Source organism: Loxodonta africana, chromosome 16 (assembly GCF_030014295.1).
Source record: "Loxodonta africana isolate mLoxAfr1 chromosome 16, mLoxAfr1.hap2, whole genome shotgun sequence".
NCBI classification, from domain to species: Eukaryota; Metazoa; Chordata; class Mammalia; order Proboscidea; family Elephantidae; genus Loxodonta; species Loxodonta africana.
In genome coordinates, this window is record NC_087357.1 from 76750132 (window position 1) to 76763135 (window position 13004).

Consider the following 13004-nt stretch of genomic DNA (forward strand, 5'->3'; position numbering starts at 1 on the left):
ATTCTGGCTGTTCTTCTTCTAAGACTGATTTGTTCGTTCTTTTGGCCGTCCGTGGTATATTCAATATTCTTCGCCAACACAATTCAAAGGCGTCAACTCTTCTTCGGTCTTTCTTATTCATTGTCCAGCTTTCACATGCATATGATGTGATTGAAAATACCATGGCTTGGGTCTGGCAGATCTTAGTCTTCAAGGTGGCACCTTTCCACTTCAACACTTTAAAGAGGTCCTTTGCAGCAGATTTGCCCAATGCAATGCGTCTTTTGATTTCTTCGCTGCTGCCTCCATGGCTGTTGATTGTGGATCCAAGTAAAACGAAATCCTTGACAACTTCAATCTTTTCTCCGTTTATCATGATGTTGCTCAGTAGTCCAGTTGTGAGGATTTTTGTTTTCTTTATGTTGAAGGGCAATGCATACTGAAGGCTGTGGTCTTTGATCTTCATTAGTCAGTGCTTCAAGTCCTCTTCACTTTCAGCAAGCAAGGTTGTGTCGTCTGCATAATGCAGGTTGTTGATGAATCTTCCTCCAATCCTGATGCCCCGTTCTTCTTCATATAGTCCAGCTTCTGGGATTATTTGCTCAGCATACAGATTGAAGAAGTATGGTGAAAGAATACAACCCTGGCACACATCTTTCCTGACTTTAAACCAGTCAGTATCTCCTTGTTCTGTCCGAACAACTGCCTCTTGATCTATGTAGATTCCTCATGAGCACAATTAAGTGTTCTGGAATTCCCATTCTTCACAATATCCATAATTTGTTATGGTCTACAGAGTCGAATGCCTTTGCATAATCAATAAAACACAGGTAAACATCCTTCTGGTATTCTCTGCTTTCAGCCAGGATCCCTCTGACATCAGCAATGATATCCCTAGTTCCACGTCCTCTTCTGAAACCGGCCTGAATTTCAGGCAGTTCCCTGTCCATATACTGCTGCAGCCGTTTTTGAATGATCTTCAGCAAAATTTTGCTTGCGTGTGATATTAATGATATTGTTCTATAATTTCCACATCTGGTTGGATCACCTTTCTTGGGAATAGGCATAAATATGGATCTCTTCCAGTCAGTTGGCCAGGAAGCTGTCTTCCATATTTCTTGGCATAGATGAGTGAACACCTCCAGCGCTGCATCTGTTTGTTGAAACATCTCAATTGATATCCCATCAATTCCTGGAGCCTTGTTTTTCGCCAATGCCTTCAGAGAAGCTTGGACTTCTTCCTTCAGTACCATCGGTTCCTGATCACATGCAACCTCTTGAAATGGCCGAACATCGACTAATTCTTTTTGGTATAACGACTCTGTGTATTTCTTCCATCTTCTGTTGATGCTTCCTGTGTCGTTTGATATTTTCCCCATAGAACCCTTCACTATTGCAACTTGAGGCTTGAATTTTTTCTTCAGTTCTTTCAGCTTGAGAAATGCCGACCGTGTTATTCCCTTTTGGTTTTCCATCTCCAGCTCTTTGCACATGTCATTATAATACTTCACTCTGTCTTCTCGAGACGCCCTCTGAAATCTTCTGTTCAGTTCTTTTACTTCATCAATTCTTCCTTTTGCTTTAGCTGCTCGACGTTGGAGAGCAAGTTTCAGAGTCTCCTTTGACATCCATTTTGGTCTTTTCTTTCTTTCCTGTCTTTTCAGTGACCTCTTGCTTTCTTCATGGATGATGTCCTTGATGTCATTCCACAACTCGTCTGGTCTTTAGTCACTAGTGCTCGATGTGTCAAATCTATTCTTCTGATGGTCTCTAAATTCAGGTGAGATGTTCTCAAGGTCACATTTTGGCTCTCGTGGACTTGCTCTGATTTTCTTCAGTTGCAGTTTGAACTTGCGTAGGAGCAATTCATGGTCTGTTCCACAGTCGGCCCCTGGCCTTGTTCTGACTGATGATATTGAGCTTTTCCATCGTCTCTTTCCACAGATGTAGTCAATTTGATTTCTGTGTGTTCCATCTGGCGAGGTCCATGTGTATAGTCGCCGTTTACGTTGGTGAAAGAAGGTATTTGCAATGAAGAAGTCGTTGATCTTTGAAAATTCTATCATTTGATCTCTGGCATTGTTTCTATCACCAAGGCCATGTTTTCCAACTACCGATCCTTCTTCTTTGTTTCCAACTTTTGCATTCCAATCACCAGTAATTATCAATGCATCTTGATTGCATGTTCGATCAATTTCAGACTGCAGCAGCTGATAAAAATCTTTTATTTCTTCATCTTTGGCTCTAGTGGATGGTGCGTAAATTTGAATAATAGTCATATTAACTGGTCTTCCTTGTAGGCGTATGGATATTATCCTATCACCGACAGCATTTGTGCTTCAGGATAGATCTTGAAATGTTCTTTTTGACAATAAATGCAACACCATTCCTCTTCAAGTTGTTATTCCCAACATAGTATGCTATATGATTGTCCAATTCAAAACGACCAATACCAGTTCATTTCAGTTCACTAATTCCTAGGATATCAATGTTTACGCGTTTCATTTCAGTTTTGACGATTTCCAATTTTCCTAGATTCATACTTTGTACATTCAAGGTTCCGATTATTAATCTATGTTTACAGCTGTTTCTTCTCATTTTGAGTTGTGCCACATCAGCAGATGAAGGTCCCGAAAGCTTGACTCCATCCATGCCATTTAGGTCGACTCTACTTTGAGGAGGCAGCTCTTCCCCAGTCATCTTTTGAATGCCTTCCAACCTGGGGGGCTCATCTTCCAGCACTATATCAGCCAATGTTCCGCTGCTATTCATAAGGTTTTCACTGGCTAATGCTTTTCAGAAATAGACTGCCGGGCCCTTCTTCCTAGTCTGTCTTAGTCTGGAAGCTCAGCCACTGTCAGTTTGTCGTACTGTGGGGACTTGGGTGTTGCTGTGATGCTGGAGGCTGTGCCACTGGTATTCAGATACCAGCAGGGTCACCCATGGAGGAAAGACATTCACCTGTGTTTTACTGACTATGCAAAGGCATCCGGCTGTGTGGATCATTTAACAAATTACAGATTAACACTGTGAAGAATGGCAATTCCAGAACACTTAACTGTGCTCATGCGGAACCTGTACATACAAGGGGATACTGCATGGTTTAAAATCAGGAAAGGTGTGTGTCAGGGTTGTATCCTTTCACCATACTTACTCAATCTATATGCTGAACAAATTAATTTGAGAAGCTAGAGTATACGAAGAAGAATGTAGCATCCTGACTGGAGAAAGACTTATTAACAACCTATGGTTTGCAGACAACACAACCTTGCTTGCTGAATGTGAAAAGGGCTTGAAGCACTTACTGATGAAGATCAAAGACCTGAACATTAAGAAAACAAAATGCTCACAACAGGACAAATGGAGAAAAGGCTGAAGTTGCCAAGGATTTCATTTTACTTGGATCCACAATCAATGTCCATGGAAGCAGCAGTCAGTATTGCATTGAGCAAATCTGCTGCAAAAGATCTCTTTAAAGCATTAAAAAGCAGAGATGTCACTTTAAGGACTAAGATGCACCTCACCCAAGCCATGGTATTTTCAATTGCCTCCTATGCATGTGAAAGGTGGACAATGAATAAGGAAGATCGAAGAATTGAAGCTGTTGAATTATGGTGTTGTTGAAGAACACTGAATATACCGTGGACTGCCAGAAGAACAAATAAGCCTCTATTGGAAGAATTACAGCCAGAATGCTCCTTGGAAGCTAGGACGTTGAGACTTCATCTCATGTACTTTGGATATGCTACCAGGAGGGACCAGTCCCTGGAGAAGGACATCATGCTTGGTAAGGTAGAGGGTCAGCAAACAAGAGGAGGACCCTCGACGAGATGGACTGACACACTGGTTGCAACAATGGGCTCAAACACAAAAAGTATTGTGAGGATGGCACAGGACTGGGCAGTGTTTTGTTCTGTTATATACAGGGGTTGGTATGAGTGGGAACTGACTTGACGGCACCTAACAACAACAATTAGACAGTACTATTTTTTTTATGAGGATTAGCCCCCCCAAAAAAAGATTAAGCACTAATCAAATCCAGAGCAAGAAAAAACAAAACACTTCATAAAATTGTATTAGTTAAGCTTAAACCAGTTAAAATAAATTAATGGCTGTAAGGGGAGTTATTCTTAGCTTAACTGCTAACTTAGTAATTGAACTTTTCTGCTAACTTAATTGGACTTTTCATTCTGGAAAAAGGTGAGGGAGACAGGCGTGAAAGAGAGTGTGTGATGCATGGGTGTTAGGGACTGAACTGTGTCTCCCCAAAATATGGGCTGGAATCCTAACCCCTATACTTGTGGAGGTAATCCCATTTGGGGATAAGGTTTTCTGTTACATTAATGAGGCCACATCAGTGTCGGGTGTGCCCTAAACCTAATCACTTCTGAGTTATAAAAAGGGCAGATCAGACAGAGACAAGCCAGCATAAATGAGAAAAGAAAGATGCCAGATGAAGACCACTAGGAACCGAGGAACACTGGGGCTACAGGAGCAGAGACAGGGATCTTCCCTCAGAGCTGGTACCCTCAATGTGGACTCTCAGCCTCCTGAACTGCGAGAAAATAAATTTCTGTTCTGTAAACCACCCCCTTGTGCTACTTCTGTTACAGCAGCACTAGGTAACTACGACAACGTGGGGGCAGGCAGAGGGTGGGTGTACACTTCAGGCTCTCACCTGGGCTCTTCCCAGTAGGGGCTCTACTTCTTTGTTATGTTCGATGGCTGTTTCAAAAGACTGAAGGAAATTTGATACAATTGGATCCACTATTTTTTTGTTGGTCTTGTATTTCTCATGAATTATCTTCAGTAATCCACATTTCTTTACAGTACCTATAAGAGTGCATTTATTTAGAGAGAATAAAGGAAATGAGGTTCTTAGGCTGGCCGGAGGTTGTTATCTAGTTAACAAAACATCTGAAAACGTTACAGCCATGAAAGATGAACGGTATGGTCACTAACAGTGTGCCAGCTGCCAGGCTCTGCAGCCTAACATACAAGGAGAAAAGTCGCCCCGGGAAAGCAGATAAAACTACGAGAGCAAACATAACAGAGTGGGTGTAAAGGCCATCACGAAGCCTTTCACCAACTCCACTCACCATTAAAAGCACCACACTGATGGCAAATGGTTTTTTTCCTGCACTTATCAGAGATCTTCTTCTTTAGGCCTCGCTTTTGAAGGTAGGTCAGGCCGGGCCTCTTTAGATAGTCCAGAAACTGCTTCTTCTCCTCCTGGGACAGCATGATGTGGCAGCAGGTTTTGCAAATCATCTTTTCAAAATGAAACAGAACAGAGAAGAGGATGAGGGACAAAGAACTATTCTTTGTAAAACGCCACCCCCTCATCCAGGACACCAAACGGCGGCAGACAGACGTACACACAAACACGCTGAGAGGTGGCCAACGTTCACCACAACACTGGCAGTAGTTACCCTGGGTGCAAGGAGTTTTCTTAACTTTCATTTTTTAATTTGTGCTGTTCCATACTGTTGAAATATTTTTTATTATATACTTATGTATACATATACACACAGACATACATACACACACATGCACACGTGTATCACCTTCTGTAGGAAAATAAAGGAATAAATGATCCTTCAGCACTTTAGTGCAGTGCAAGATAAAAAACTCTTAAGTATTTAGTAAAAAATCTCCTCTACTCACAATTTCTAAACTCACTCTAATTTCCCCAACCCAGCTCCAGAATTTAGGACTTAGAAATCGACATTCGATTGCTTACCTGTAAGATGCCTATAACTGCTCGGAAGTATCCCACATGAAAACAAGGCAATTCCAAGTCAACGTATCCGTAGTGGCCCAGACAGTCGGCCAAGTTTTTCCCACAGGTTTCACAAGGACGATCCTTCTCACTTGTGCCCTTTGGATAAAAGCATATCCAATAATCAATTCACTGGAGAGCAAAGTGGGACCAGTGTTCACATCTGTCAAGGGGGTCCAGGATCAGCTGGGAAGCTGCCACGTATTCACATCCAACAGACTGATGGCTGGAGTGTCTGACTGGTCTGAGAAAGATGTGGGAGGTAAAGCAGAGGGAAGGCAGCACCCCCCCCTCCCCGCCGTTTTATTAGCAAGTCAAACACAGGGCCTGGGAGGGGGGCGGGGCAGAGGGATCTCACCATCCTGTGGTCCAGCACCCCATACAGCAAGGGGGCGTGGTTGTTGTCCTGGCTGTACAAGTTCTTGCTCACGACCTGGATGTGCGCCTGCTGGCGCATCTCCTCAGGGGACTTCATGCCAAAGCAGATATGGCTTCTAGAACAGAAAGAAACAGAGGAGCAATGACATCAAAATCACCACCAACCTCGCACCACACACAGGATCCACGGCACTAAAACCGTATGACTTCTGTAAGGAAACGTAGTGGCCAACCATCAGGACCTTGGATTTGGCAATGGATTCTTCGATATGATGCCAAAAGCATGGACAACAACAAAAAAATAGATAAACTGGGCTTCATCGAAATTAAAAACTTTTGTGCATCAAAGAACATTTCCAAGAAAGTGAAAAAACAATCTATAAAACGGAAGAAAATATTTACACATTATATATCTGATGTTGTCAGCTGCTACTGAGTTGGCAAGCAACTCATGGTGACCCAATGCACAACTTAAGGAAACACACCCAGTCCCGCACCATCCCCACGACTGGTTGCAGACTGGACCCTTGTGATGGATAGGGTTTTCATCCACTGATTTTCAGAAGCAGATCATCAGGCCCTCCTTCCTAGTACGTCTACGGTGATATGAGTTCCTTTATGTGGCCTTTTGCCTTGGTTCCTTAGAAAAACAGCTTGAGAGATTTTTCCCCCAACCTTTGCGCTAGTATTCTACCCCAGAGGGTTCCTTACTTTTGTCCAGGTTGACTGATGTTTCCTGGGTCAGCTGTAAACAACTTGTGGTTTGATAGTTTTTGCCAGGCTCTGAGATTTGTCTATTTTACATACCCTGCAGGGATTGGTCAGTACACTTATAGCCTATTATGCAACTGAAAGGACACTGGCCTGTGGAGAGGGGATTGGTCAATTCACGGCCCCCGGTAGGACGGCCATGATATCAACAAAGAGTTTGCTTATACATGCAGCCAACCCCACAGAGGTCGACAGACAAACAGAAGAAGGAAAAAGGGAGCAGAAGAGGCAAGAAGAGAGAAGCAGAGAGACAGAGAGGAGGCAAGGAACGTCTTAAAAGAGCTGTAACAGAGATCAAGGGCTGTAACACTAAGGACATCAAGAGGCATGGAAGGGACCCTGCGGCAGAGCCAGGGCTACAGGCCCAGGAGGGGCCCTGAGGCCGGATCAGTGGTGATGGCAGAAACCTGCTGTTAGGACTGCAGCTGAGAGAGCTGAACAAACTGCCACGCTGGTATGAGCTGGGTCAGGTAGTGGAGAGGCTGAAGGCAGGGAAGCCGGTCCTGAGGAGGCTGAGAGGAGGCCAGCACGGCCGAGAGGGGGCGTACATGGCAGAGAGAGGGGCCTGCCTGCTTGCCCAGCCGAGAGGAGCTGACGGGGCTGCTCTGCACTGCAGAAGGGAGGGATGTGTCCTCCTCTACGAGGGAGCCTTTCAGGCCTTGCCTGCGTGCTTCCCGATCCTGTGTCGTACCCTGTTACTTCCTTAACAAACACTTAACTCTAAGTATGGTTGGCGAGTTCTGTGAGGCCAATGCAGCGAGTTATCAAACCCAGCAGAAAAGCAGAGTGTTGTGGTGAGGGATGGCTGATACCAGAAACGGTAAGGAGGTTGGAGAGCGGAAGCATGTCTGACCTCCACCTCATGGGAATCAGCTTCGGGCTGAGCCAGGTTATTATCCTCCGATGTCCGACGAGTTCTGATCTACCACCACCATTTTACAGCATCTTAGTCTGGAAGCTCTGCTAAAACCTGCTCAGTGTCATAGCAACACTCAAGCCACCAGTGACAGACAGGTGGTGGCATCCACGAGGTGCACCGGCTGGTAAGCGAACCCCGACCTCCTGCATGAAGTGCACAATTCTACCATTGAACCACCAGTGCCCCCACCCATCCAGGCAGCCTCCAGGTTACAAACAAAACCCGCTTCTGAGTGTCTTTAAGCAGAATTTGTAGGCAAGTCAGAAGAGGCACGTGCGGTTCTCACTTCACGTCAGTTAGCCAGACGCTTGTCTTGGTATACAGTACGTATTCTACCCTTCTATACGTACACATGCAAAACACTTACACGCTTCCGAACCATACAATGTTTTCCTGAACGTCACAAAATAGTGCATGTGTTCATTATTATGAACCACTGCACGTACTTAACTCCAATTTTTAATATAATAGGCTTTATGGTAGTCTGTTCTGAAGTACAAGTTGCCTGTAAGTCAGATGTCCAAAACTCGGGGACTGTATATTTGTGTGTATCTGTACATCTGATAAGGGCTTAATACCCAGAACGTATCAAGAACTCCCACAACTCAACAACAAAAAGCCAACACAGTTAAAAAACGAACAGGGGACTTCAACAGATATTTCTCCAAAGACTTGAAAGCAGAGACTCAAACAGAGAGCTGTGCACCAGCGCTCACTGCAGCACTCTTCACAACACCAAAAGGTGGAAACAATCTCAATGCCCATCAACAGATGACTGGATCAACAAAATGTGCTACATACATATGACGGAACACTACCCAGCCAAGAGAAGAAATGAAGTCCTAATACACGCTACGATATGGACGGAGCTTGGAGATATTTTGCTGAGTGAAATAAGTCAGTCACATCAATCAATACACAACCTCACTCATATAAAAAGACAAGAAAAGGCAAACGTATAGAGGACAGGTTATGCGTGGTTACCAGAGGCGGGAGGCGGGGGGGGGGGGCGGTAATGGTGATGGGAATATCACGCTGACTAAGGGTAGAGTTGCACAGCCCATTATTTTAATCGCTGTCAGTCAAGTTGTCACCTGCAAAAAACCGAACTGGCAAAAGTTGTGTGATATATTTACCACAACAACAACAAAAAGAGTAGCTGCTGAGGCTGCTTATAAACAACCAAAAACCTCTTGGGGTTCGGTTTTTTGGTTTGGAGGTTTAGGGTCACGGTTTCATGGGACATCCCAGTTAACTGGCCTGATACCGTGTTTAGTGCTCCTGTTCTCCCTCCTACTCCACTGCGTAGTGCCTGGGGTTGTAAAAGCTTACAAGCAGCCACCCAAGGCACAACAACTGGTCTCTATTCATCTGGATTAACAGGGAAAGGAGGAGAACTGCAGCCCGTGACCTCTTCATTCTACACGTTCTTCCCAAGTGATCACATCACTTGCTTCTATGTTGATGACTCTCAAATCTCTTTCTGGAGGCCAGCTACTTCCCTCCCACTGGAGACCTGTTCGCACAATTTCTTCTGGACAGCTCACTTGGGTATCCCACCAAAAACCAAGAAATAAACCTGTGGGCCATTGAGTCAATTATGACTCATGGCAACCCTATGTGTTACAGAGTAGAACTGCTCCATAGGGGTTTCTTGGCTGTAATGGTTTTCGGAAGCCAATTGCCAAGTTTTTCTTATGTGCAGCTGCTGGGTGGATTCGAACAGCCAGCCTTTAGGTTAACAGCTGATTGCAACTGCTTACACCACCTAGGTTCCTGCAAATCCCACAGACATATCAAAAACAACCCAAATCTGTACCTTTATTCATTCTTCCAACAAATACTGGGTGTTCACTATGTGCCAGGCACCATCCTAAGTATAACAGATAAGACAGATAAGGTCCCTATCATCACAAAGCACACAGTTCAGGGTGGGGACAATAGACAGTAAACAAACAGATACCTGAAAGTGAGTGACCAGTGTCATTCAGAGAATTAAAATGAGATAAGGCATGTTATGCACTAAATTGTGTCCCCCACAAAACATGTGTTTTAAATCCTAACCCCTATACCAAACCCACTGCTGTTGGGCTAATTCTGATTCATAGCGGCCCTACAGGGCAGAGAACTGCCCCATGGTGTTTCCAAGGCTGTAATCTTTATGGAAGGAGCCTCGGTGGCACAGTGGTGAAAGTGCTTTGCTCCTAACCAAAAGGTCAGTAGTTCAAACCCACCAGCCGATCCGGGGAAGAAAGGTGTGGCAGTGTGCTTTCATAAACGTTACAGCCTTGGGAACCCTATAGCACAGTTCTACTCTGTCCTATAGGGTTGCTATGAGCTGGAATCAACTTGACGGCAGTGGGTTTGGTTTTGGTTTTCAATATTTACCGATTCCGACTCATAGTGGGTTGGGTACTGGGTTTACATAACTTAAGGTTGTAAAGAGAATCTAAGGCTACTTAATATTTTGTGGTCAGAAAGCTTCTCTGCAAAACTGACATTTAAGGTGGAATTCTGAAGATGACGGAGCCAGTCACAAGAAGGAAGAACATTTCAAGTAGGCAGAATGGCTAGGACAAGGGTCCTAGGGCTGGCACAAGCTTGGTGTTTTCAAGGAACCAAAGGAAACCAATCAGGCTGGAGCACAGAAGGCTAGCGGTGTGAGATAAAGTCATTGAGGGATGCATGGGCCTCACCTGTAGGGCTTGGGAACCCTGGTGAGGAATTTAAATGGCAGTGCAAGGGGAAGCTGCTGGAGGATTTTCAGGTGGAGTGAAATGGATCTAATTTGCATTTTAACAGACTCACTGTAGCTGTTTTGTGGAAGCTGACTATACATGAATGGGAATGGGGCTGGGGCTAGCTAGCACAGGGAGCCAGCGCGATTCGCGATTCGGAGAGACCACCTGGGAGGCCACTGCATTCATCCAGGTAAACTGCAGGTTCCCCACTCCACTGAGTGGCAACATCTACACAGCTGCTCAAGCAAGAAATTGTGCATATCAACCTCATGTCTCCCTTACCTTCGTCCCTACCAATCCTGCCAATTTTACACCCTCCACCCTCTGAAATCCACTTCTTCCCAAAGACTCCACCTCCCTTGTGCAGGCCACCATCATTCCCTATCTGGATCCCTGCAGTGGGTTCTGAAGTCTCCCTCCCTCCAATCTTGTTCTCCTTGAATAAAAAAAGATTTTCCAGAAGGAGAACTCAGACACTGGCCTGCTTAAAATCCTTCAAAGGTTGCTCACTGCCTGCAATAGGACTCCTTAATATAGCTCCAAGCCTCCTGCTTCTTTCTGATAAAAGCTGAATTCCACCCAAACCCTTGGTTAAGGAAATGCCCTCGTCCTTTTACGTTCTGAGAAAGGGCAGGGCTTACTGCGAGGAGCTGACTACACAGCCGCCCCGTGTGCGACAGAATGAGACGCCGCCTGGTCCTGCAGCACTCTCACAGCCGCTGTTGAGCCCACGGTCGCAGCCTAACACACCCTGCACAGGACCCTCCTCAGCGCCTGCTGCAGGGACGGCTGACGCTCTGAGACCGCGTTTCTGCACTGGAGCTCCGAGGGGCTGTGGCCTGACCCACGAGCTCTAGAGCAGAGGCCAGGACCGCAGCCCCTCCTCCGAGGCCGCCTGCCCGCGCGCGGTGCAGCCTCCCGGCTGGGACCCCGCCGTACTGCTCGGCACACACGGCCCTGCGAAGGCGCCCACGGCAACGCCCGGTCAGGCAGCCGGGGGCCGGAGCGCTCTCCGCGCAGCAGCCGCCCGAGTCGCTGACGCGGGCCCACCGGCCGGCCCTGGGGGACCCCGCAGCGCCAGGACCCAGGCCACGCGCGACCTCTCCGCCCGGGCGCGGGCCCCCTGACCGCCAGGCCTCCGGCGCTAAGCCCTCGCCGCCCCTCTCGGCCGGACCCAGCCAGCGCCTGCGAGGACTCCGTTACCTCCTCCGACCGCTGACCCTCCTCCCCCCACGACCCCTGACCTCTGACCTCCGACACGCGGGACCTCCGCCTGACCTTCTCGGCCCCCTCGGCCCCCTCAGCCCCGCGTTTCTCCTCCCTCCGCCTGGTCTGGCTCCGGCTTACATTTTCTTGGCCACATCCGTCTCCCGGAACTGCTCCTTCACCATGGTGACCGCTGCGAGGGTCCCTCTTCGGGACTCGGGGAGCCGGATGAGGGAAACGACGCTCCGCGCAGCTCCCGCAGCGCTTCTAGACGCGCTCGCCGCGGAAACACCGGCGGCCTCCTCCGGGCCACCGTACGGCGCCCACGTGTCCGCTTCCTCTTCCGCGACTCGCCTGCGCGCCTGTCTGTCAAGAGAGGCTTTGGCCGGGCCGCTTTTTGGCCTCTCCCTATACTGCCACCTCGCGGCGCCTCCTTGGAATTGCACCGAGTCCTGAATTTTTTTTTTTTTTTTTTAAGAATACATTTCCGGTGCCTATTTCTAGGTTTTCAGACACCTGCAGAGCCAGAAAAACCGAGAACCTCTTGCTTCAGGGCTTTTTGGGCAGCCAAAACCAAAGCCAGTGCCGTCGAGTCGATTCCGACTCATAGCGACCCTATAGGACAGAGTAGAAGCTGCCCCATAGAGTTTCCAAGGAGCGCCTGGCGGATTCAATCTGCCATCCTTTTGGTTAGCAGCCGTAGCACTTAACCACTACGCCACCGGGGTTTCCAGTTAGGCAGCCATAGAGCCCAAAATTGCATAAAATGCGAAATCGTCACTATCAACATCAATACCATCTAAATCAAGAGCTTCTACTTTAAGGGAAGGTGGAGGCCAAAATGAACCAGCCCCACGAGCAGAGGGCACCATCTGGAGGACGCCAAGGAAAAGCGACAAAGCCCAAAACAGCCGCGCCCGCACGTCCAGTTCATAAAATTATTCTGAAAAAAAGCGCAGTCACTCAAGAAGCACGTTGGTGTGGAGGGACAATAATTACCATGCTTTCCAGTGTTTTGATGAAACCTCAGATGCGAGACCTTCTGGCCTGGCGTCTGTGATTTCATGTCGTTCGGAGCTCTCATTATGTCCCTGAGGATGGCAGCTCTCTACGAGTTTGCAGTAGCTCAACCAAAAAGAAGGCTTATGCAGATTTCCACAGAAATTATGATTCCATGGAAGATTGTGAGGAGATGAAGAAGGCTGGTATCTTTCAGAGTGCAAAGCGA

At 47.0% G+C, this 13004-nt stretch overlaps 1 protein-coding gene across 4 annotated transcripts in view; it reads right to left on the bottom strand.

Annotated features, from left to right (window-relative positions):
• POLR3A (RNA polymerase III subunit A) overlaps positions 1 to 12098 on the bottom strand; it is a 72472-nt gene extending 60374 nt beyond the window's left edge. For 3 of the 4 annotated variants that reach the window (XM_023547135.2, XM_064269767.1, XM_064269768.1), the window contains exons 1-5: positions 11918 to 12098; positions 6120 to 6255; positions 5723 to 5860; positions 5079 to 5250; positions 4658 to 4812 (exon numbers count right to left, since the gene is read on the bottom strand). In XM_023547135.2, the coding sequence (XP_023402903.2) occupies positions 4658 to 4812; positions 5079 to 5250; positions 5723 to 5860; positions 6120 to 6255; positions 11918 to 11961 (645 nt within the window). In that variant the 5' untranslated portion in view covers positions 11962 to 12098. Of the gene's footprint in view, positions 1 to 4657; positions 4813 to 5078; positions 5251 to 5722; positions 5861 to 6119; positions 6256 to 11917 lie in introns of those variants that run through there. The other variant, XM_064269769.1, reaches the window with a different exon arrangement.
• Between the last annotated feature and the right edge of the window lie 906 nt (positions 12099 to 13004).